General features: G+C 38.3%; 1 protein-coding gene across 3 annotated transcripts in view; it reads left to right on the plus strand.

Moving 5' to 3' along the window:
• SFSWAP (splicing factor SWAP) overlaps nt 1-25,196 on the plus strand; it is a 93,575-nt gene extending 68,379 nt beyond the window's left edge. For all 3 annotated transcript variants that reach the window (XM_063454371.1, XM_063454373.1, XM_063454372.1), the window contains 5 exons: nt 4,263-4,519; nt 8,341-8,463; nt 20,956-21,120; nt 21,754-21,826; nt 24,849-25,196. In XM_063454371.1, the coding sequence (XP_063310441.1) occupies nt 4,263-4,519; nt 8,341-8,463; nt 20,956-21,120; nt 21,754-21,826; nt 24,849-24,914 (684 nt within the window). In that variant the 3' untranslated portion in view covers nt 24,915-25,196. The remainder of the gene's footprint in view (nt 1-4,262; nt 4,520-8,340; nt 8,464-20,955; nt 21,121-21,753; nt 21,827-24,848) is intronic.
• Nucleotides 25,197-25,589: the final 393 nt, after the last annotated feature.

Raw genomic sequence — 25,589 nt, forward strand, 5'->3', positions numbered from 1 at the left:
GCTGGGCACGTGTGCAATAGCCTCTGAATGCTTTCCTATGGGAAAAACTTTGGATTGGCTGATATCCTAAAGAATAATTCTCAGCCATGAAGGTGTGGCAAGACTGGTACAGCATGAGAAAAAACACCTTTCCCATGTGATTGGAGGGGGGGGGGGGGGTCTGGTCATCCACATAGGCACCACACATTCTCTCACACACTTACAAATTATTTGTTTTAATTAACCTACCTTTGGGACTGCTGCAGTGGATCCTTTTAAAGGGAATCCAGTGGAGCTGCTGTTATCTAATCATGAACATCTTCTTGCTCTGCTCCCCCGTGTGCTGTTAAATGAAGATGAAATGGCCAAAGCAACATCATATCCCTGCATCCCATCATTTCACCCAAGTAGCAGAGCAAGAAAAGCAGGCAGATTACAACACCCTTGCCACCTCCTCGATTCTGCACAGGCGTTTGCCTTGGGGGGGACTCAAAGGTGGCCGGAGCTGAATGGGCTGACAAGCACCAAGGTGCCAGGACATAATTCCTGGCACCTGGTATTTGTCGAGCTCTATAAGCAAAGTGTAGCTATAGAGTAGCTTAGCAAATGTATTGAAAACCACCACCCCTTGGCACTATAATTCACTTTATTCTGTTATGGATCTTCTATTCTGTTACACTTTCTTTTCCACCCCCACTTTTTCCTTAAACTTGAATGAAGCTGAATATTTCTAGTCACTGACTTGCCATTGGGAAGTAGAAAATCAGCCCTGACGATTACAGGCCCTTAGTACATCTTTATTGAACCCTCACTTCATTATTGTACAAAAACAGCAGCGTATTGTAACAGTGGCCTCACAGCTTTTAAATGATGTACTACAATTGGTTTTATCTATAAAATATGCAAGCAGAATTGTTTGGAATTGGATAACAATATTCTGTTGTATGTGTTTGGGGGTTTGCTTTAATTCTCCTTAGCATTATGCTGCTTTGCAATTGGCATAGTGACATATGTGCAGTTCATAGACGGCAGCATGCAAATACTAGCCTACATAAACATGCTAGCAATTAGATTCACAAGAATAGTTTGGTGGCAGGGTCACTTAGCTGGTTGTTGCCCTGTCCATTCTCACATTAGAGGATTTGCGTGGTAACACTTTTACACCTGACTAGCCACATTGGAGAATGAATTTTGCATTTTTAGTGTAATTATTTTTAGTTCACAAAAGCTAGGGACTGCTCTTGTGCTAAACCATAGAACTGCATTCCTTTTTTTTTGGTGTTTCAGCACACCTAATGCATACTGAAACCATATAGAATATAATCCAGGCACACAAAAGCTTCAAAATACAGACCACTTTAATACATGTATTATGACTTGACAAAGGCCATGTTGTGTGGCCTAAACGCTGTCACGGATGTTCAAGTCTGCACCTTGAAAAATGTGTGTGCCCATATCCTTTCTATATGGTCTCATTGACTATAATTGTTTGCTTGTATGATCTTATGTTTTGGATTAAACCCTCCAACATGATATAGATATTGCATTGAAGATAGAAAGTATGATGCACCAGTGGTGCAAATATATTTGTAAACTATGTCCCATGATAAAGTTATCCAAATGCAGCTTTAAAAAAAAAAAAAAAAAGTTTAATCACATACCATTATAACAATATGTAGTACACTCTATTTCCTGGTACACTGTAGAATGATCTACAAAAAAGTACACACATTTTCTAAAACATTTAGATTTTGATTTAAACCTCAGCTCATTGAATAGCATCCCTTCCAATTAGGGGAAAGCTAGTACTTTCTTGAAACAAATTAGGCTCAAACAGTCTCCTGGGCATGAAAAAAGAAATTGATCACTTACAAAATAAAAAGACTTGGGATTTGTAGTTTTTAATTGGAGTCTCTTGGATTCAGAAGCTTAGGTAATAGCTTTCTGTAGGTATTCAACTGTTTCTTGTCTTTGTGTTGTATTTTGAATGCAGTTAATAAAGCATTAATTGATGTCAATCATATCTTATAACACAATGCTGACTGTAGTTGTGTTTCTGGATATTTTAAAAGTTTGTTTGCCATTATATATATTATATGAAGACATTCTTAAAGGGACACTCCAGGCACCCAGACCACTTCAGCTAATTGAAGTGGTCTGGGTGCTGTAACATTTTTGCACTTAGTGCTGCAATGTAAAACATTGCAGTTCCAGAGAACTGCAATGTTTCCATTGCAGCTTTAAGTCTGCTCTTTGTGGCTGTCTAACAGAGCGCCACTAGATGGCTTCAGGAATCCAAACCGACCTTTGGTCGGTTATCTGACGCTGGACGTCCTCACAGACCTCGTGCGTCAGATTAAATGCTTTCCTATGGGGAGGTCTAATGCGCATGTGCGGCCATTGCCGCGCATGCGCATTAGGTCTCCCCTGCCGGTTGAAGGAGGAACGGGGGCACAGAGCCTGACCCAGCGCCGAGGGACATCGGCAATGGATTCAGGTAAGTAGCTGAAGGGGTTTTAACATGGGATGGGGAGACGGGAGGGAGGGGGCAGTCCAGGATTCTCTAGTGCCAAGGAAACTGGTTTGTTAAAAAGGCACTAATCTTGTTTTAGCATTTTCACGCATTGTGCACTTTATTTTTACTTAACCTATTGTCTTTTTGTTTGTTTGTCTGTTTATGTTGTTCCCTCTTGTCCATCTACTGACAAAATTTTAGCCATTCTGCTTCATTTATTCTTGGCTATTTATCTGCCATTCTTAAATGGTGGTATGCTTTTATTTTTTCAGAAGATTAGTCATGGAATGATTTCTGTCAAAGGCGAATGAGCCATGTGTGTAGTTCTTAAAGAGATAATCTAAGCACCATTGACCACTGCAGTTTATTGTAGTTGTTCTGATGCCATTAGACTATTGATAGTCTTTATCTGTCAAGCGGTTTTGACAAAAACCTAGGATTCCGCAGAATTCCAAACCACCTCCCTTGTCTGTGGACATGGCAAGAGAAATTTAATTTCCATTCCTAACTATCTGTCCAAACATTTGGATAGCATGAGTGCTGATAACATCTCTGCAACTCTTATCAGTCCACCAGCATTGGCAGACCTGCAGCGATTCAGCATAGGTAAATCCTGCTATAGTCACAAATACACACCGCCTATTATCGCACTCAAAATATGTGGTCAAGTGATGATTATTATTTATTAGCACTTATATATACCCCAACACCAACATATTCTGCAGCGCTTTACAATTATAACATTGGGGAAAACAAGTAATTTACATACGGAATGTACCAGAGAAAAGGTGAAGAAGGCCCTGCTTACAGTCTGTGAATATTGAGAATGAAATTCCTAATTATGTCAACATGTTATGTTAATAGTGCCATAACCACTATAGATTTTAGTATTTTTTGTTTCTTGGATACTTTAAACATAAAACAAACTTTAGCTTAACCCCTTAAGGACTGAGCCAAATGTACACATTGTGATCAAAACAAAATGTAAATAAAAACTTGAATTTGCGCTATATGTCTGTTCAGGTGTAATTCGCCTCTTTCGTATAATGTGCACCCACACTTATTATATATAATTTTATTCAGGGGAAACGGGGCTTTCATTTAACATAAAATATTTTGGTATAAAACCTAATTTAATATGAATAAAATATTAAAAAGTGGAAGAAAATAAGAATAAAAAAAAAAATTAGTTCTACATGACATTCCAACTGTGAATGTCATAATACTGTTTGCTTTTACTGCAATAAAATACACGTATTTGTATTCAGCAATGTCTCACGTGTAAAACAGTACCCCCTATGTACAGGTTTTATGGTGTTGTGGGAAGTTACATGGTCAAATATAGCACGTTACATTTTTTATTTTTTTCACATTGAAATTTGCCAGATTGGTTACGTTGCCTTTGAGACCTTATGGTAGCCCAGGAATGAGAATTACCCCCATGATGGCATCCTCCTTTCGTAGGACTGTATAGCACACCTTAATGTCAGGAAGGAGTACTACTTTTCTTCTGGTTAGCTTCTTCCAAATATTTTGTTTGTTTTCCCTTGGCTTAAGTCAGCCAGAAGTCTAGTTACATATCAGTCTTCAGTGAGACGTGAGAAAAAGAGGGCTTAACCTCCTTCGTAAAATAGACCATAAAGTAAAGAAGTTTATAATTTATCAATAACTTAAAAATAGACAAATTTAGCTTTTAGAATGATTCAAAAGACCACTTCTGAACACATTGAAATATATTTCTGTCCTAATGTTTCTTGTCTGTCTTCAGGTTATTGGCGGTGTAGGATGTGATGTTTTACCTGAAGATATAATTCTGCCAACCACAGAGTATCCTGTGTCAGAAAGATCCCCAAGCAGAGCTTTTCCACGGGAAGAAAAGGAAAAAAAGAAGAAGAAACGGAAAAAACGCTCCCGTTCAAGATCTCGCTCCCCAAAAGAACACTATGAGTCCAAATCAAAGTCCAGGTCACATTCTAAAGTTAAGCATTCTCTTCCCACAGCCTACAGAACAGTCAGGCGTTCTAGGTGAGCCTCAACATAATGCCCTGCTAGGAGTATCTCCTCAGTTTTTATTAGTTTGAAATTATATCCTGCAACTCTATTTCTTTCACCTGATGTATCGTAATTTGTATGGTTTTGAGTAGAGTGTTTGCCGTTTTTTTTTTTGTTTTGTTTTTTAAATGGGTTGTCAAAGCGTGGATATTTTCGAAAGTTTTATTTAGCTGCGCCCCCTGAAAAATAGCCCAACAAATGTAGGTTTTAACATAGTGTCTTTGCACTATTAGGATAACTGACAGAGGACATTTCAGCAAATATATTGTCATTTATGACTGATGTCTAACACAAATTGGTACTTCTGTGCTAATCAATTTGATCAATCTAGACTACAGTGAGCATGAACTTAACCCCTTAAGGACCAAACTTCTGGAATAAAAGGGAATCAGGACATGTCATGTGTCCTTAAGGGGTTAAAGGACCACTATAGTGCACTATAGGGTTATTAGGTCTCCTCCACCCTCATGGCTCCCCTCCCGCTGGGCTGTAGGTGTTAAAACCCCCATTCAACCACTTACTTTGTTCCAGCACCGGACTCCCTGGTGACCTCTCCTCCCTCTGCTGAAGTCAGCGCCAAAGGCACGTGCATTCAAACATTATTCAATGCTTTCCTATGGACGTTAGCGTCATCTCAATGTGTTTTCACACTGAGAATCGCGGAAGCAGCCTCAAGTGGCTGTCAGGTAGACAGCCACTAGAGGCTGGATTACCCCTCAATGAAAACATAGCACCCAGACCACTGGTACAGCTCAATGATAAAGTAGTCCTTTAATTATTTTAAATATATATTTTGGAGTTTCCTTAGTTGTCATAGATATTGGGGAGTGCTATGTTTATGTGCCTGTCTATGAACATTGTACACGTACAATGAACAGCCAGTGTACATTCGCCGTAACAGCTAGTGATCACTTAAATCTCACTGCTGTTTGATCCAGTAATATATTGAGATCCGGGCGTATTATCACAGTAGCAGCTAGTGATCTCTCAGATAAAACTGCTATTCTCTGTAGCCAACAGCAGCACACTTACTGCTGAGTGTTACCTTGGTAACCAGCAATGCATACAGTGTAAGCAGCGCTGTTGCTAACTTGAGATATTGGATAAAGTCGGTAAGGGACTAATTTAATGCTTGTACAATTAAAGTGCATCTATCCAAACACTAAAGAGGATCGTCCTCAGAACCTGTCAGCTTGATGTCAGAGCTCGTGTAGATAGTTTTGTAAGCACTTCGATTATAGTACTATTTGAATTATGAGAGATTGCTGGGGTGAAGATACAGGGAGGAAATGAAAGCCCTGCAAAGTACAAAAGGTAACATTTCAAGCCCACTATGGAGACCACTCATATTACAAAGCAGGCGCTCAATGGGTAAACCTGTCATCTAAACGTTTAGTTGCTAATGAAGTAACATGTTAATAACGAATTGTAAGCATACATGTGCCTCATGTCCATTGTTGCTTCAAATCTTGTGGGATCCTGAGTGTTATACTAATGTAAAATGTAACTCACCCTTCTGTAATGTAGTGACCAAGAAAAATAGTAGACCTATTTTGCACAACCCCTTTCAGTACTAGTAGGGATTAGGCCATCAATGCACATCCTACCCCCCAAACAGCCATTCATGTCTGTACAAAAACAAAGATTTCTACAAAGTAAGTTCATGCTAATTATTTGTTGTAGTTGCGGTTTGTATTCTCCCTTGACAAAGACTTTCGACTGAAATAGGAAGGGGGTGACCTAATTTTGTATCATCTTCTCAGGGGGAAAAAAAAATCCTGGTTCTTTTGCGCATTTTGGCATTTTTATGTATGCATGCAAAATATTACCATGGATGGTTGCATGTCTGCTTTTTTTTTTCCTAGTATTTTTATTTTTTTTTCTTTGCCTATTTTGTTTAGGTTATGTGACCTGTGTATACACTGTTACTGCTTATGGCATCCAATTTGATATTATGCTGTGATCTTTATATGGGTGTTATATATGTGTTTGCATTTATTCAATAAAGTTTTAGTTTTTATTGGTTGTGCTCCTAATTAATTTTTTATTAAATATTTTTATATGAAAGGACCCAAGGCCCTACTATTAGTTAATCTATTCAGCTTTCTTACAGTTGTATCTGCAGTGCATGCTGTGAATTCACTATAGAGCTATATATGAATGAACATGATATGAACTGATTTTTTTTTTTTTTTTTTTTTAACATGGTAACCTATAAGACTGGGGATACCATGCCGATGTTTGTTCACAAACCCCCACTCACTTCTGGAATTATATGGGTTGTTTAAGTATTGTCTTTTTTGTAGTTTGGAGAAAGAATAATAATCGCTTGTTTAGAGGCTGACTTGTATTTTCCATTTACAACTATGAATAAACTGGAACAGAGTATGTCACTAGTAATCCTAAATAAACACCATCACCCACGTTTCAAGAGTGTTTTTTTCCAGGCTATGAAAAGGAACCAAAATTACATAGTCAGATTATGTTTGTTTGTTTGCTACTTACTTTGGTATCCTGCATAATTTGTATCGCTTGATGTATTTTTATTGCGGTGTGGCAACTTACAAATTAAATCTTTTATAGATGTTTGCGTAATACTCTATGAAGCACTGTTAAGTTTATTCCTCCTCCAGTCACTGCATTTTTTATTTTCATATTGAGGACCTTTTCATAGTTTTGTTGCAAGTACTGTGTATATATAGTTAAAATAATCCTATTATACTATTTTGATACTGTGATATAGTATTAAAATACTATATCCATAAACAAAACAAAGTGAGAACGATCAATCAATAAAAGTATTTAGAAAAATACTTGTATGCAGATGTCTGTCCCACAAAAAAATGGGATTAACCGGCATGTTAATTTTACAAATTAATGTAGAAATAAAAGTAATCAATAACTTTCTTAGCTGATTTGAACCCATGATTTCCAGGTCAGTGAAAGTCACCACGAAATGGAATCTGTGTTTGAAATCTATTTTGCACATAATATGCTATGATACTAGTTATTCTGTTGGGATTTTATGTTCTGCCCTAGATGTGCAATGGGGCCATTAATCAGTCCGTTAGGATTGTAAGTCCAAAACGCTTACATGCGCTGTAACAAACGGAAACTGTGAAACATTTCAGTCACTAAAGCATTCATAATAACAAGCTTAAATGTCTTTGCTGTCTAGGCACTACACAAACAGAATTTAGAATTTTGTGTGTCAACAAAATGGCAGTTCTACCATAAGAAATTAGCTCCTTAAGCTAGGTTTGTTTTTTTGTGTGTCTGTGCTGTAAGTGGTTTAAGCAATGATTTTAATAGTATTAGAATAGTCTGCCCTGAAAAAAATGTTTTGCTTTTCCCCCAGCATCTTATATATATTAAAAAAAAAAAAATGTTTAAAATTACTTTGGTTCTTTGTATGGACTATGATATTCAGATTAGAATGCAATTGTTTAGATCTACTGAGGTTGTGGAGTGTTATGGATAAAGAAAATGCAATTAAAGTATTGGTAACCAAGCCCTAAACAAATATTTAAGTAATACATGATAATTGTGAAACCATTTTCTTTGCTTATACTGTAATGACCAAAATCAAAATGGTTCCCATGACCTTTTGATAATTGGAATTACTGTTGATTTGGGGACCCTCTTAAATCCTGTCCTTATTGTATGTTTTCTCATCTGTTATATATGCCAGACAACTGTCTTATGGCACATTATGGAGAGAATTTCTAATGTAGTGACATTGCAAATACCTTTTAAAAATGCAATTACTAAGCTACTTGCTTTTTATTTTTCAGGTCAAGATCACCAAAAAAACCTTCTCAGTCCTCCGACAGGAGAAGAGAGGAAGAAAAAGGATATTCAAGTGCCTATCGAGTTGGGCACAACCCTGGCAACAGCAAGAAACGTGCAAGATCACGGTAAATAGATTGTGAGAAGCACCTGTGGTCATACTCTTAGCTTTTTTTTAACGATTTCCGCTTCACAGTTGTAATTTATTAATGTTGTACCACGTATCATTCTTGCCAGGAAAAAAGTTTCAGATCGAAACATTATGCATCATATTGTCCTTAAAGGAATATAATACAGATATTCCTGCCGCTATAGTTTTACACCTATTCTAATGGTGTAAAGGTTAAAAAGTAAAAATTTACTTACCTTTCAGCTCTCGCAGCACCGGTCTCTATGATGTTGCTCTGCCTCTTTGGCTGAAAATCATCATCATTGTTGAGTATCTCAGCCAATCTGTTTCCCCACAGCAAAATCCTGCGCCAATCGTATGGTCTCTGAGACCATCTGATTGAATATCCAAGTTTAACTTGACTATCAAGGTAGAAGCGCTTCTAGTGATGATAGCTGTCAGGAAGACAGTCACTAAAAGCATGTTAATGTAGACAATGTAGACATCAGTCTTAAATCTTCTACAAATATATTATATGAATGTTCACTTGTTGGACTTCTATTATATAATACACATGTAAAGTTTATATAGTGGTAATTGTAACATTTGTAGCATACTTGCAAACAAAAAAATGCCTCTTTATTGTTCATAATCAACTTTAGCCCTCAACCGTGGCATTCTTGCAATGAAACAATTGGAGCCGGGCAGAACAGGAATATGTTGTATTTCCTTTCTAGTGCACTTTTTTGTACAAATCATTTTTTCAAACACCTGCACATTTGAATATTCATTAGCATGTGCCAGAAAAAAACACTTAAAGCAGCTCTGTTACCCCATAAAGATAAAATTTATGAAATACTTACATTGACTTTGTTGGAATATGTGTGTTGACTCAAAACGTGAAAACCATGAAACAATGTAGGGACTCCTTTGTCTTAAAGGGATTCTATAGTGTTAGGAATACAAATATGTATTTCTAACATTATAGAGCCATCTGCGGCCCTTCCCCCTGCAAACTGTGAGGACATCCAGCTTAAGTTAGACGACCAAAAGTCTGGTAAAATCCTAGAAGCGCCTCTAGAGGCTGTCTTAGTGCTGTAATGCAAAAATTGTGGTTTCTCAAAAACAGCACTAAGTGCGACGGGGACACTACGCCCAGACCACTTCAATGAGTTGAAGTGGTCTAGGTGCCTATTGTGTATTTTTCCTTCGTTAAAAAAAAAAAAAAAAACACAAACTTACCTCCATCACTTTGCGGTGTCCAAGTTTACCCGAAGCCCAACCCTCTTTGTTGACATCACTGCCCCTCACAGACTGGGGAGGGAGGGCAGGGACTCTTTATGCTGGCATTAGATGCCAATTTTGCACAATATTGCACTGTATGTGCAGTGTTTCAAAGGGTAATACTGCACATATAGCCTCCAAGGCATGACCACTTTAAATCATGGTGCTTGGAGTATCTTTTTATGGGAACTTAAATTATTAATTGGGTTATTAGTAAATGGTGTCTTATTGTTATTAATTATAACATCAACATATGGCTCTATGCTTTGCAGTTATTAAAAGGGGATGTGTATATGTGTGTATATCTCATTAAGCGTCTTGGCATTAAAGAACTATATGTCCTGGTAAAGAAAGAAGAAATGATCTCTGCATAAACAACCAGCATTCTGCAGAAGTGTTTTGTTTATTTTTTTTATATATTTGTTTAATAACTTGTAGTTATGTTTTTTTTTTTTGTTTTTTTTTTGCAAAACAAAGTACAACATAAAAATGTACAATTGATATCATTGGATTGTAAATTATCTAATGCTATTAAATTTGTTAGAATAAAAGACAACCACTAAATAAATTAAACCTGAACTATTGTCATATTGTATGAACAGTAAATCTGTTTGGAAGTGTAGCAGTCTTTAGCTCAGAGTTTGAGGCTCTCCAACTGTAATAGCATTACATCAAAACATGTGTCAAGGAAGTATAGCATTCAAATGAGAAGTTTTAAATTAATAAAATAACATTAAAGCTTTATGCAAAGCTGTTATTGTGCTCAAAGTGTATGATGCAGAGAATACCCTAAACCCATTCATTTCTAAGTGGTTTAAACTGCTATACACACTCGCGCACACTTGCGCACACACTCACTCCGAACTGATAGTGTGGGTCACAGTAGGAAGGATCTCTTGCCAATCACTTGCATGTTCATCAGCGTTCTAATCACTGCATGCAGCCTGGTTTTCTCATTAGGGCTGTATATGTAGAAAGTTCTGGGTGAAATATATATATATATATATATATATATATATATTTATCAAAATATAGCTTTGTTTAAATAAATCAGATCTTTGATTTGATATTTCCATTAAAATAAATGTGTTTTTTTGTTTTTTTATTATATTACTTGTGATTATAATCCTATTTGTATCTATAGTACATGTATGGTTATTTCAAGATTGCATCTTTAATTACACTTTGATTGTTTTACTTAAAGGGACACTCCAGACCCCTAAAAGCATTTTGCAAAAGTGCTGATTTCAATAGAAATTGTCACTTTATTATAAATTAACCTAGTCACACACTCATGACTGTCAATTGGACAACTGGTCCTGTTACTTCCTGGTTTGGTTAGTGAAGTGGATCTAAACTCAAGAGGCAGATATTGCCCATAGCACCTGCCTTACAAAAACTAATTGAGCTGCACTAGGAAGTCGGTGATTGGACAGCCACAGAAAGTCTTGACAGGGTTATTTAAATATTAATTTAGTTGTTTTTAGATATACCCCAATGTAAAAATGCAAAATTAAATGTATGGGCATTTCAATTTGTGGTATATCTACTAAACAGTGCTTTTGGGGGGGGGGGGGGGCAGTGGAGTGTCCCTTTAACCCCTTAAGGACCAAACGTCTGGAATAAAAGGGAATCATGACATGTCATGTGTCCTTAAGGGGTTAAAGGGACAGCCCAACCGCAGCAACTGAATCTCACTTAAGTTGTTTCGGGACAAGAGTGTCTGGGCAGAAACATGGCTGCAGATATCTGACTCCTCTCTTCCTGCTTCTTGGCCACTGCAGTGATCATGAAGGGTTGAGAGATGACTGTGTGTAGGCTTTGAGTGTCTGTATATGTTATTTCTCTCAATGGGCAGCCTGTTTGGCTAAAAGTTTCAGATAACTAGTTTTAGCCTGCCACTGGCCGTCTGGCAAACCTTCGTTGTCATTGCAGAGGCTGTGTGGAATGAAGAGAGGAGACAGTGGGTTTTTGTCCCGTGGCACCAGCTTTGGGTTTAAACTACTGAAAAACAGTTTAACCCATGAGGGTAAACCACTCCTGCCACCATAGAAACTTGCTCCACAGCATCTTTGAGATGAAGATGTTATTGAGGGGGTGGTAGTGTTCTTTTAACGCCACATTTCAGTTTTTTTAATAGTATATCCCTATTCTACATGTATTGAATCCGTATTCCCCAAGCATCAGTCACATATGTTCTAATGAATATTGTTTCCAAACCTGGTGATCTCGCTGTGCTTTGTAGTACTTTTCCACAGCTGCTAAGCCAGAGAAGATCAGTCTCGCACTGTGTCTGAGAGAACGGCTTTGTGTTCTTCCACTATCTGTTTCTTGACACGTGAGCATTGGTTTTTCCCAGTACTTGAGTGTTGTCCAGATTCCTGGTTTTCCTTACTTGACTGCTGCTTTACTTATGGCAGAAAATCTGGCCCTAATCACTTGCTATCTAGATAACTAGGTAGATAAACAAAATGAATAGTTACAGAGAGATGTTAACAGGGTTTTTTTTTCTCCAAAACAATACAAAATTCTTGGCAAAGCTGTAAACTGATGCTGAATTATGCAGCATTCAGTTACACAAACTGCGTTGTTCATCTAATGATCTGTATAAAACATGCATATTTTTTTCTTTTTCAAGCGCAATGTATGAAACACAGTGAAAAATTAAATTATACTGAAATATTCCTTTATGGTTTTAGTGATTTACTGGTAGACCATGTAATGGGTTTAACTGAAACAAATGAGTTTCATTTATACCAGAGGTTCGGGTTAATGGAGTAGTTTTGTTAGTTGTCTTTGTGCTTGTTATGTCACATTTCCAGGCAAGGTGTCCGAGGTGTGCTTTCTACCTAAATGTGTTTTTTTTTTTCTATGTGTACTGTTGCCTTATTTTTTTTTTTTAAGAGGATGTCTGTTTGTGTCATATTCATTTCAAGAAATAAAAATGTTATTCTTTCATTTAATTCACGCAGCCCTTTTGTACAAATTCTGTAGACTTGAGGAAATTGGCAAAATGAACCACTACAAGACTGCTACTGTCTGTAGGCTCCAACAAGGTCATTTATCTGAATTAAGATAGCAAGCGTAGCTGTCTGCCCTGTTTCTCTACTGACACTCACTTGCATTTGCTACTTGTATATCAGGCATGGGAAAACTGCAGATTTGCTAATCTGTTCATTCGAAAAACATTAATTCACTGCTGCACTGATTACACGTACTTGGAATTATTTGTGGTTTATTTTCCATTAAAAGCTATGTTGAAATCTAAACATAGGGAAGCTTGTGATCCACACAAACTGAATTGCAATCATACTATGCATCTAAATGTCGCGGAATGCTTGGTGGGATAGATTTTTTTAATTTAACAATATTTTTTGGTTAACCTATATACACATACCTCAATCTGTTGTGCTATAATATGGAAGAGTAATATAGTGATTAGGTGAGAGATTTCATAAGGCAGTTTATTAAAACACATCTCCAACATACTCCAGTTAAACCAGGGAATGTCTAAGGCACTAATCTCATAACCACTCTTTTACTTGTAGTTTTTTGTTTTGTTTTGTTTTGTTTTTTTATATCTCCAGTTCTGAAAAGGCTTTGAGTACCCCCAAAAAAAGCATGTCTCATTGGAAAAAAAAACAAAAAAACCCTGAAAACTGATATTTAAATCAATTTACACCTTCAACCTAGCAAAGAAGGGTTTTGTGCATTAAGACAGACCATATCCTAAAAAAGAAAAAAACAGTGCTAGATCAAAGGAACACAGATAAAGGTTTAACATTAAAGGGATACTTTAGGCATTATCACTACTTCATCTGATTGATGTGGTTATGGTTGCTGGAGTCCCATGGCACATTCCACCTGTGACGGAGCGCCGTCACTGAGTGCCATGACCCTATGTGCCCTGCTGTCTATTTCTATGGGGGGAGATATGTGATGGATGGTGTAATTTGTTTGGCGTGGGCCAGAAGCTTGCAGTGCCATTTTTGGGACTGTTGTACATGTGCCTGTATATGCAGCTTTGGGTCAACAAAGGGTGTGGGGTAGACTGTCTGAAAAGTTGAATGCAAATTTATTTTAATTTTGTATGTAATACTTGGAATGGTTTGACCGGAGGGTATTAACCTGCCTGTAAAACCTATGTACCAGACAGCCACTAGAGGGACTTCCAAGGGACTTTTGGTCAGCTAAATCAGTGCTCCCCAACCTTTTTATCGCCGCGGACCGGTAAACGTTTGATAATTTTTCCGTGGCCGCTTGTTTTGATTTAATAAGACAAAAAAAAAGTCACATATATTAAAAAAAACACGCAGACACATACATAGTCAGAAAATCACACACAGTCACATAAAGACATAGACTCAAAATTGTGTGTGTGTGTGTGAGCGATGCAGTGTGTATGTGAGGGTGGCAGTGTGTGTGAGGGTGGCGGTGTGTGTGAGGGTGGCGGTGTGTGTATGGGGGCAGTGTTTGTGGGGCAGTGTGTGTAGTGTGTGTATGGGGCAGTGTTTGTGAGGCAGTGTTTGCGGGGCAGTGTGTGTAGTGTGTGTATGGGGGCAGTGTTTGTATGGGGCAATGTGTGTAGTGTGTATGGGGGCAGTGTTTGTGGGGCTGTGTGTGTAGTGTGTGTATGGGGGCAGTGTTTGTGGGGCTGTGTGTGTAGTGTGTGTATGGGGCAGTGTGTGTAGTGTGTGTATGGGGCAGTTTTTGTGGGGCAGTGTGTGTAGTGTGTGCATGGGGGCAGTGTTTGTGGGGCAGTGTGTGTAGTGTGTGTATGGGGGCAGTGTTTGTGGGGCAGTGTGTGTAGTGTGTGTATGGGGCAGTGTGTATGGGGCAGTGTGTATGGGGCAGTGTTTGTGGGGCAGTGTGTGTATGGGGCAGTGTTTGTGGGGCAATGTGTGTATGGGGCAGTGTTTGTGGGGCAGTGTGTGTGTGGGGTAGTGTGTGTATGGGGCAGTGTGTGTAGTGTGTGTATGGGCAGTGTGTGTATGGGGGCAGTGTTTGTAGTGTGTGTATGGGGGCAGTGTGTGTATGGGAGCAGTGTGTGTGTAGTGTGTGCATGGGGGCAGTGTGTATGGGAGCAGTGTGTGTGTAGTGTGTGCATGGGGGCAGTGTGTGTAGTATGTGCATGGGGGCAGTGTGTGTAGTGTGGGCAGTGTGTGTATGGGGGCAGTGTTTGTCGGGCAGTGTGTGTATGGGGGCAGTGTTTGTCGGGCAGTGTGTGTATGGAGGCAGTGTTTGTCGGGCAGTGTGTGTATGGGGGCAGTGTTTGTCGGGCAGTGTGTGTATGGGGGCAGTGTTTGTCGGGCAGTGTGTGTATGGGGGCAGTGTTTGTCGGGCAGTGTGTGTATGGGGGCAGTGTTTGTCGGGCAGTGTGTGTATGGAGGCAGTGTTTGTCGGGCAGTGTGTGTATGGGGGCAGTGTTTGTCGGGCAGTGTGTGTATGGGGGCAGTGTTTGTCGGGCAGTGTGTGTATGGGGGCAGTGTTTGTCGGGCAGTGTGTGTATGGGGGCAGTGTTTGTCGGGCAGTGTGTGTATGGGAGCAGTGTTTGTCGGGCAGTGTGTGTATGGGGGCAGTGTTTGTCGGGCAGTGTTTGTCGGGCAGTGTGTGTATGGGGCAGTGTTTGTCGGGCAGTGTGTGTGTGGGGCAGTGTGTGTAGTGTGTGTATGGGGCAGTGTTTGTGGGGCAGTGTGTGTAGTGTGTGCATGGGGGCAGTGTGTGTATGGGGGGTAAGGAGGGTAGGGAGGCTTTTTTTTTATCTATTTAATTAAAATTAATATATTCATGTCCCCCCTCCCTTCTTACCTTTACTGGGAGGAGGGGGGACATTTCTTAGTCCCTGGTGGTCCGGTGGGGAGTCCCTGGTGGTCCGGTGGGGAATCCCTGGTGGTCCCAGCGGTGGTGAGATGAACTCTCGCGAGTTACAGGGCTAGAGTTCACTCTCGCGAGATTTGGAGCGTTGCCGTGGTTACCGCGGCAACGCTCCAAATCTCGCGAGAGGAGGACCCGGAGGAGCTGCAGGTAAGAGCTCCCGGGTCCTCTCTCACTCCCTCCCCTGCCGGCTGTCAGCACAGTGCCTGCGGACCGGGGAGGGAGATCTCTGATCTCCCATCCGGTCCGCAGGCACATTGCAGGGCTGGCACATTGCAGGGCTGGCACTTGGGCAATGCCAGCCCTGCATGAGCCAGCAGGCTCGCACACCCCTGGGCGGCCCGGTACCGTTTGATCCGCGGCCCGGGGGTTGGGGAACACTGAGCTAAATGACACTGGACGTCCTCTATGCATGAGGACTTCCAGCGTCACCAGAATCCTCGTAGGAAAGCATTGAATAATGCTTTCCTATGGGGAAATCCTTATGCAAGTGCAGCCATTGCCACGCATGCGCATTGGGTCTCCCCGTTGATGAGGGAGGAGCGTGGGCGGAGCTGAGCCTGGACATCAGCGCTGGACCCAGGTAAGTGAGTGAAGAGGGGGGACGGAAGGAAGGGGTTTGACAGAGTGGTAAGCTATAGTGCCATGATAATGAGTTTCTGTTCTTGGCACTATAGTTTCCCTTTAAGTATTATCTTAGTCCAAAAATAGATAACTGCAGTAGTTATTTTGGAATCTTGTCTGTTGAACTAATATATATATATATATATATATATATATATATATATATATATATATATATTGCTGGGTTTCACATCTGCAAAAAACACTATAAAAACACTATAGAAGAGATATATATATATAGTGTTTTTATAGTGTTTTTTGCAGATGTGAAACCCAGCTTTTCCTGCCCAAGGCAGCTTTTACATGTAAACCTCTTTCACCTTCCTGATGGTTGTAAGTAGAAATATTTCCATCCATGTTCTCAGGAGAAATTGGGAAAAATCTAAACAGCAGGAGATGTATTCATTTCTGAATTGGTTTAGAATAATATGCAGTAAACCTTTTTTGAATTTCGGTCGGCATCCTTCTAGTAGGTTATGGTGGCCGTGGCAGAAAACGCTATGCTTAGGAGATGGGAGAGACCTTCATCAGGACGAGCTGTCACCTGGGAAATATTCTTTAGTGCTTGTCAATCATCCTCCATGGAAAACGATTTAGAGGATTCAAAGAGTTCAGATGTGTTTTCTGTAGGAAGAAATTCATAAATTCATCAGAGAAGCAATTATATGGAATATGGAAGGAGAACAGACGCCTAAAAAATTTTTTTCCTTTTGTACCCTAAGTTTTTCAACCTAATGGAGAGTGGAAAAAACCCTCTAATGTATTATTGCTATTCAGACTTTATTTATTCAAAAGATTGAGACATACTCCATTAGGCTTTCTTTTTTTTTTTTTTTAAATCAAATCTGTGATCCCCTTTAGTGAAGCTGCAAGTCTTAGAGAGAAAAAAATGTTGGGAGGGGGGTTTCTTGTAGAGTATTTCAGATAGCAGTATCATAGGAGCAAGATCGTTTTCAGCAAGAAATATGGTTCCACCATCTGTATCTAGATGCACAGTTTGGCTAAGCTTTGTCTACAGAATGGGTATCAAAAACTTATTGCGCATGCTCCCTTTTGAAAAAGACGTACTACTTAGTACACTGTTGGATGACTTACTAAAATAGGTGTTAGAGTGACAAAATAAGCACTCTTCCCCAAGAACAAAATCTTGGGACCTACAGACAGTTGTCGGATATCTAAATGGGATAATTGACAAATATTCTGATAATATAAGTAAAGTAGAAGAATGGCTTAAAAATGTATATCAAACTTGGAAAAGTGCTACTCAAAAATACTTAGGTCTTAGAGACATGAAATGCTATCTAGAGAGGAGGCCATGGCAGGTTACCATTTTGGGCCTAGCCCTCCATCATTATTCACTTAGGAATAATGGAAGGGGGAGGCCCAAATTCATGTCTCTGAGCCCCCACCGTTGCCTTATGGTTAATCATGCTCCGATCCTACCTAAAATAAAAAAAGTAACTTTTTCGGCTCAGAGGGTACACAAAATAAATTTTCAGAAATGCATAAATCTATTAAAAAAGGAGAAAAAAGCAGTAAAAAGTGTGTACTCTCTTTCTGGTAGAAAAGCCAGAGATATGGTTTCAACCAGTCCTCAATTTAAAACAAAACTAATTCATCAAGAAACAAAGGTTTTAGAAACCTAGAATATGACGGCGGATAAGAGCCATTCAGCCCAATTTTCTAAGTACTTTCATTAGTCCCTGGCCTTATCTTATAGTTAGTATAGCCTTATGCCTATCCCACACATGCTTAAACTCTTTCACTGTGTTAACCTTTACCACTTCAGCTGGAAGGCTTTTCCATGCATCCACTACCCTCTCAGTGAGGTAATGCTTCCTGATATTATTTTTTAACTTTTGCCCCTCTAATTTAAGACTGTCCTGTTGCTGTGGTAGTTGTTCTTCTTTTAAATATAGCCTCCTCCTTTACTGTTTGCTGTGTTGATTCCATTTATGTATTTAAATGTTTCGATCATATAGGAGCGCAGCATAAAGTTACATGACTGCATTCCACTTAAAGGATGCATATATTCATGGCAATTTCACCTAGCATATGATTTTACTCCACTAGCTGTTGCACCGAGACTCCAGAGTTAGTGCTATAATCCCATTTGGACTAAGGAGGAGTTTCAGTCATAAGGCACATAGCACAATTACAAGCTACTAATATCAGAATAAACTGTACATAAGCAAAAGTGTCCAATATGGCGCTGAAAACTATTTGCTTAACAATGTGGTTTGAAGAGGAACTCCTTAACATTCTGCTTAAACCAGAGCTTCAACATCTCGTGTAGTTTACAGAGTTTGGAGTAAACCCCACACATGATGCTTAACAGAAGGATAGTTCCCACAAATAAGATGTTTCTGCAACTGGGAATTTAGAAAAAAAAGTTTGTCCTTTAGGTGATATTCTTGGTTCAGGTTTAAGATTTTTTTTTTTTTTTTATTAAAGCAATTCTGCAAATATATCCTAGTTCCTATTCAAGATCTCCGTATATTTCTCAAAGCCTTTTACAAGAATCTATTTGAAACTCTATAGGAAAATTTACTTCATGCGCCATCACTAAAACCGCAATAATATCAGCAAAACAATTAATGAATTTCAGGCTTTATCCGCATCTCCGCTATACAGTTATCATGAAAAATATTAGCATTTATTTGTAACATTGGATACATAGCCAAGAGATACATGATAATCACAGAGTAGCCTGAAGTGAAACTTTGGTTACTACGATGTAATGTGCTCAGTTTATGCAATAAAGGCAATATTATTTTTGCATATGTTTATGAAAATATCTGTGACTAGCTCTGTGTGTTTAAAATGTATCCCGTGTGTATTTTATGTAAACTTTATACAATATATGCTCCAACTGATACAGGTATGCTATTTATTGAAATTCTTTCGATTATTACAAGCAGGCAGCTTTTTTCAACACTAATTATTACTAAATTAGGGTCTGTAGAGAACATAAAAGGTGAATTCTATATTGTAGCTAAAATAGCCAAAACTTGTCCACCTCAACTCTTTGCCTACAATTTGCCTCTCCCTTCTCAACTCTCCAAGTTTCCACATATAATAAATGACGCCATTAGCTTGCCTTCCTCGGGCTTGATCTCATCCTCTGAAAGTTCAAGGTTTTAGGTTTTGTTTTAATCAGATGGGGTGTTATTTTTTTTTTTTTTTTTGTACTTGTCTTCTTAATGAAAGAGAATAGCCTGCTTTTTATGTTTTCAATTCATTATTTACAGGCAGCTGTGCCCAAAAGATGTTAATTTATTTTGTTTTTTTCCACTCCAGCATGTAATCTACTTATTTAATATGATCCAAAAACAGTTTGTTTGTTTTCCTCATATAAAACTCTCAATAAATAATTTCTTACAAACACTGCATAAAATCCTGGATGTAAAATTGCTTTTAATATTTTTCTCTCAAAGACACACAGTAAATGAAATCTCCCTTGTGAGCCACATCTCCCAATGTTAAACAGCTTCTGACTAGACTAGCCAGCAGTGCACTATTAAACACACAGTGTGAGTAGCTTTTAGAAGCGGGGTTAGTTGCTTTCTATGCTCTGCATCCCGTTTATAACCTAATAGTTCTTTTCAGTTTTATATAAGCTACTAAAGATACAGACTGTGTTTAAAAGACCTGTTATGCTTTTTACTTTTTAGCATATTTATTGATGGCCAAACCATATAGTTTCTATCCCTCTGGACAAACTGTTAACAGAAGTACATTTTTTGTTGTTGAGATTTTATTCTGCATATTGAAAGCTCTTCTTAACAGTTTCTGAACTAGCGTTTAAAGCAGGGGTAGGCAACCTTTTAGCAGCACTGTGCCGAAATAAGAAGTCTTATTTGTTTAATTGAGGTGTGCATGTTGCCGTACTCTGCTTGTGTTATTTATACTACACTTGTATTTGTGTGTATATGTGCTACTATATTGTATATGTTCATGAGTAGTTTCTGGTATCGTGTATGATTCAAATGAATGTGGGCTGTGTATGGAGGCTGCTTGTGGAATTGTTTGTGTGGCTGGAAATGTCACATTGTGTGTTTGGTAGCGTGTATGTGTGGGCCTGTTTGGAGTATTGCATGTGAGAGGCTGCACATATGTGGATTGTCAGTGGTGGTGTTTGTGTGTGAGCTGCTCATATTATTTGTAAGAGTGGAGGGTTATTCTGCAGCTCTGTGTATACTGGCAGTGTGGGTTGCTTCCCTGGGTTCCAGTAGGGACTAGGTTAGCCAGGTACAGGTCAAGGACAGGAGCTGCAACAGAAACTGTGGGCTGCTCTATTACAGTGTGGATTCCCATTCACAAGTGCTGGGAGGAAGTGATCTGAAATCACTTCCTCTATGTGCTGCAATGTGTAAATTGAGGATTGTCCGTATTAGCAGATATCTGAAGTTTCACTGGGACTCCTGATAGGCCAGATCCTGTTTGACTCTAGCAGCCTCGAGTGTCGTGCAAACCTCGAGTGCTGTGCGTGGCACACGTGCCATAGCTTGCCTACCCTTGGTTTAAAGCATTGCTTTCTCCAGATCTTCATGTCAAATCAGCTGATGCCAGTGAAGTTAAAATTGGATTTTACCGTTTTCGTTTGGTGCCGTATGATCTATATGATGCTGCAGATGGAAAGCTAGATATGTCAGCAGTTGATGTGATAATAAGGCCTTTGGATTTTTTCCCCTGATGTAAATAACATCCTCTCTTATGTCTTCTGCAGCAGCCCACATGACAATAAAAAGAAAAGACACTCCAGATCACAAACAAAATCTAAACCAAGATCTCGATCCAACTCGCCCAACAAACAGGGGGCTTATAGTAGCCCTGTGCATTCAACAAGTATCTCTCCCGTGGAGAGCAGAGGCTCCAGTCAAGAACGCTACAGGTAAAAAAAAAAAAAAAATGGTATGATTTAAAATCTTTCCTGTCTTTTCTACGAATATTGTAAAAGATGGGAGATCGTATTCCATTCACTTACATGTACTGCTTTGCAAATAAATGTATCATTATTCTGATGACTGGGTGCGAAGCATGACTCTCCAGTATAGATATAGTTTGAGTATCTCCTTACAGTTACTTATGCCTGATGTACTTTATAGACTCTTTTATTGTGAATTATAGAGTCTGATGATGCCTTGTGGTGATGTGCCTCTCTTGTCTGTGGAGTAAAGAGGGAGGGGGGCTGAGTAACAAATATAGCCAATGTTTGCAAACATTTATTTACAAACAAGTGTCATATGGATGGAAGTGATCACTGTGATTAGATTGTTATGGAGATCACGCAGCTTAAACCCATTGTGAGCTTTCTGGGACTTCCATACTTTGGGAATTGACAGATAGGTGCAGGATGATTCCATCATAGAGGATGGTAAAAACTCTAAATCAGTTATTTCCTGGAATGCAATGAGGTTATTAACAGATCAAATATCCATGTTCTGCATTTGAGCCTTTTTTTTTTCTTAATTTGAATATTTGCACACAAATTATATTTTAATGTCTTTCATAATCTTTCTTACAGGGGAACCTCTCAGGACAAAGATGGCCATATTGCGTCAGAAATAGTCTCTTCGGTGCAGTCCAAAATAACTCAGGTAAAATTGTATTTTTTATTAGAACATTTTGTGATCTCCCTTATTTAACATTGCCTTCATCCAGCGTTTGCTGCTTTGTACGCTACAGGTAGCTTAAAAAAAAAAGAAATTGATATGTCTGCTTGGTTTGAAATATTCAGCTCAGTTAGAGCATCCAACAGAGAATTGCATATCATTATTTGGTAAATGAAAAGTGTCATTTAAATCATATCTTGATCATTTATATTAGGGAATGTTTGTGAGAAGACCAGCAAAGGTATTAAAATCCAAGGCAAGCTGTGTTTTATCATCTGACAAAGATACACACTGAAATAGACAAAGTATTAATGCAGACTGAAGTAAAAATATATATATATATATATATATATATATATATATATATATATATTTATTTCCTGGTGGTATGTAAACCTTTGAGTATATTACTGATTGTATAAATCCCAGTGTATGTTTATGCTTACTTTCATCCTTTTAAGATCTGTAAATCCGATCACACCTTTTTGTGACCATTAAAAAATCACCTAGGGGTTAACTAAAATAAGAGAGAATGAGTATTGTTGCGACTTGATTATTCACAAAGGTTGCAGTAAAATAATGCATCTTTGTAGTCAGCAATACAATGTCTCTCACCATACATGCCTGGCATTTACAGTTTTAATCCCACCAGATCACCTCTGACTCATGTCTATATTAAGGTAATTGCTGCGTGAAATAGCTTTAATTATGTAGATCAAAAGTACCACTTTCTGATCATTAAATCAGTAGCACAATTCGAACCCTAATTGGTAGAGTCAGGAGAGGCTATAGGTTAAACGAATAAAGTAATTAAACGCAGGGAAGTTTAACAGTTGTGTTCACATTCTTTGAAAGGATGGGGCATATTGAAGTCTTGGAAATGCATGACAATAGAACAAGAGGTAGCATTGCAGTGATTATGATTTAAACACGGAGACAGAAAAAATGTACTGGTTTGTAACTGGAGACTTTAACACATACTAATCAGCTGTAGGTGCTGACCATGTTGCTTGTATGTAGAAAGCAACATAGTTTAATATATTCAGTTTAATTTTGATTCAGGTATAGAATTGTACATACATGGCCAACATCTTCTGTTCAGCATCCACATTGGTTTAATACTGTCATATTTGCAGAGGCTAATACAATTAAAAACTAAACCTATTGATAGGTTACTTTCTTTAATGTATCTGTATTTGAAAATGGATCTGAAAGGTAGTATACTCCATGGACATTTTCCATATTTTACTTACAAGGAATGGTTGTGCTGACCTGTAGTATTGAGTAACTTCAGGGTATAATATGTCTTTGTTGCCTTGTCCTTTCCGTTACCATATTCTTGTCTGATGTAACCAGTTGTGGAAGCGTTTTAACTCCACTATGTGTAGTCTTCAAACTTGACATTGGCAAGAATGTATGCATTGATTACTTTGAGTGTAAGGTCACTCTGCGGGCAAGACCTTTCTCTGCAATTTCCTGCAACCTTGATAATCTCAGAGATAAAATCTAAAAACTATGTAAACATTCTGCCTCTTTCTTATCTCCTAATCTATTTTTTTTAATTTTTTTTTTAAACTAAAAAAAAATTAAATAAAGAGTATGTAATGGAGGTCATTTAACTCTTTATGAACAAAAAAAAATCTCAATCTCAACCCATAGCCTATATGACAGTATGAAATGTCCTGCTTCTATTTCAAGAAATAAATACGATAGATCAAAATTTTGACTGAAAATAGATACGACTAAATAGTGCAACCTCCATCTGAATCATGGAGAGTGGTATGGACAACATTTAGTATAAGGAAGTCTGCTTCTTAAAGTAACAATAGTGTTCAAAATTCAAACTTATTCCTAATGCCATAGTTTTAACCTATACTAATGTCTCTTTAGAGTTTAGACCATCTAAATGGAAGTGTCTCTAGTGGCTACCAGAGTGACAACCACTCGAGGCGTTTTAACCCTAGTATGTAAACATTGGCGGTTTCTGCATAATTGCAGTGTTTTACATTGCACGATTACATGTATAGGGCCCCACTACACTCAGACCACTTTATTGAGGTGAAGTGACCTGGGTGCCTATAGTGTAGATATAACCTAATCGGTATATGTGTGGCTACATTTCCAATTCGGTATTACTGGAGTAATTACCTATAAACATAATTTCTGAAGCGTATAGAACTTTTTGCCACCTTTTGATTCTAGAATTTGAATATTGTTGAAGTCTGCTGTCTTTGCTTCACATTCGACTCCTAAAAGGATATTTAAATTGAAATGTCATATTTACTTCAAGAGTTAAGGTAGTTGTTTGCATTTGTCCTTAATGCTACATAATCTGTTTTAGAGTTATGTACTTGAAAGATTGGAAAAGGATGGCTAAGATATATGTGTAATGTGTCACCGAGGATATGTCCTTGAATAAATTAGCTTAACCATGCAATTAAATTTATTTAAGTCCTTTATGTCAGCTAGTAACTCCTGTGGTTAAAAACGACGTATTAAAAGATGAAGTCAATTAACCGATGTCATAACTTAATCTGCGTGTGTTAATCTTTGATTTTGCTTCAGTGCCAGAGTGTCTTGCACTAAGGGTTCGCTTGCTTTGATGCAGAGGCCAGGCTTTGTTTCGCAGTTCCTTAGAGGCACTGACACTACTAATACATAAAGAACCACTGGCAGGTGTAATAAAAACAGCCCATATAACAATACAGTGCAATGTAAAATAAGTTACTGGCTCATTTGACGTTTGTTATACTACTGTATGTAACTATTTGATTGCTGTGCAACGTTGCTCACACCTTAAATAGCAAATTATTTTAGTACTTTCTGTATAAGTGAAGTGTGTGCAGATTTTAAGCTAGAATATGTTAACTGCTCGTCTGTCCATGGTTCCCACGAAAAGAGCCACTGATTAAAATCCTGAGTATGTGACTAATTGTTTTCAATTCATGTTTGAGTGTGTTTTTCTCTTTTTGTTGTAAATCATGTTTTCCTTTTTGTTGTTTTTCAGGATCTCATGACGAAAGTAAGGGCAATGCTTGCTGCCTCCAAGAATATGCGTAGCAATGCTTCCTGATACTGTATAAAATTATACCAGCCTAAATCTATTTAAAATGGGGATACACCATTACAGATGGAAGTCCAAGAATCTGTCCCCTTTTTTGTTTTTGTTTTTCTGCTTTTTATAAAATTATTGTAGTAATTCCATTTGATTTCCACAGAGAAGTCAGATCTGCCATTGGTCAATTTTTGATTGACTCTTTTCCATTTGCTATATACAGTGAACAGCCCCTCTGTATATTTGTACATATTATGTTTCTGTGCTACAAAATAAAATTTGGTGGGCAAACTGTAAAAAGTTGTCGGTTTGAAAGTAGTATGTATGTATGTATGTTTTGTATAGAATACACAGATACTTAAGCTGAATAGTTTAACAAAGCAGTTTTACTAGCATTTCTTTAGATTGGGTTTGGTTTTTTTTGGGGGGGGGGGGTTGTTTTTTTTATCTGTTTAGTTGTAATCTCAGAATAGGGAACACTAACTCACCTAATGTGTTTAACACAAAAACTCTTAGTACAGTGTGATACATTTAATTATTACACTATGGACAAAAGTATTGGGACACACCTCTTAAAGGAAGTACAAAGTACAAAAGTATTGGGACACACCTCTTAAAGGACCACTATAGGCACCCAGACCACTTCAGCTTAATGAAATGGTCTGGGTGCCAGGTCCAGCTAGGTTTAACCCT

The sequence above is a fragment of the Pelobates fuscus genome, chromosome 5 (genome assembly GCF_036172605.1).
Source record: "Pelobates fuscus isolate aPelFus1 chromosome 5, aPelFus1.pri, whole genome shotgun sequence".
Classification (NCBI taxonomy): Eukaryota; Metazoa; Chordata; class Amphibia; order Anura; family Pelobatidae; genus Pelobates; species Pelobates fuscus.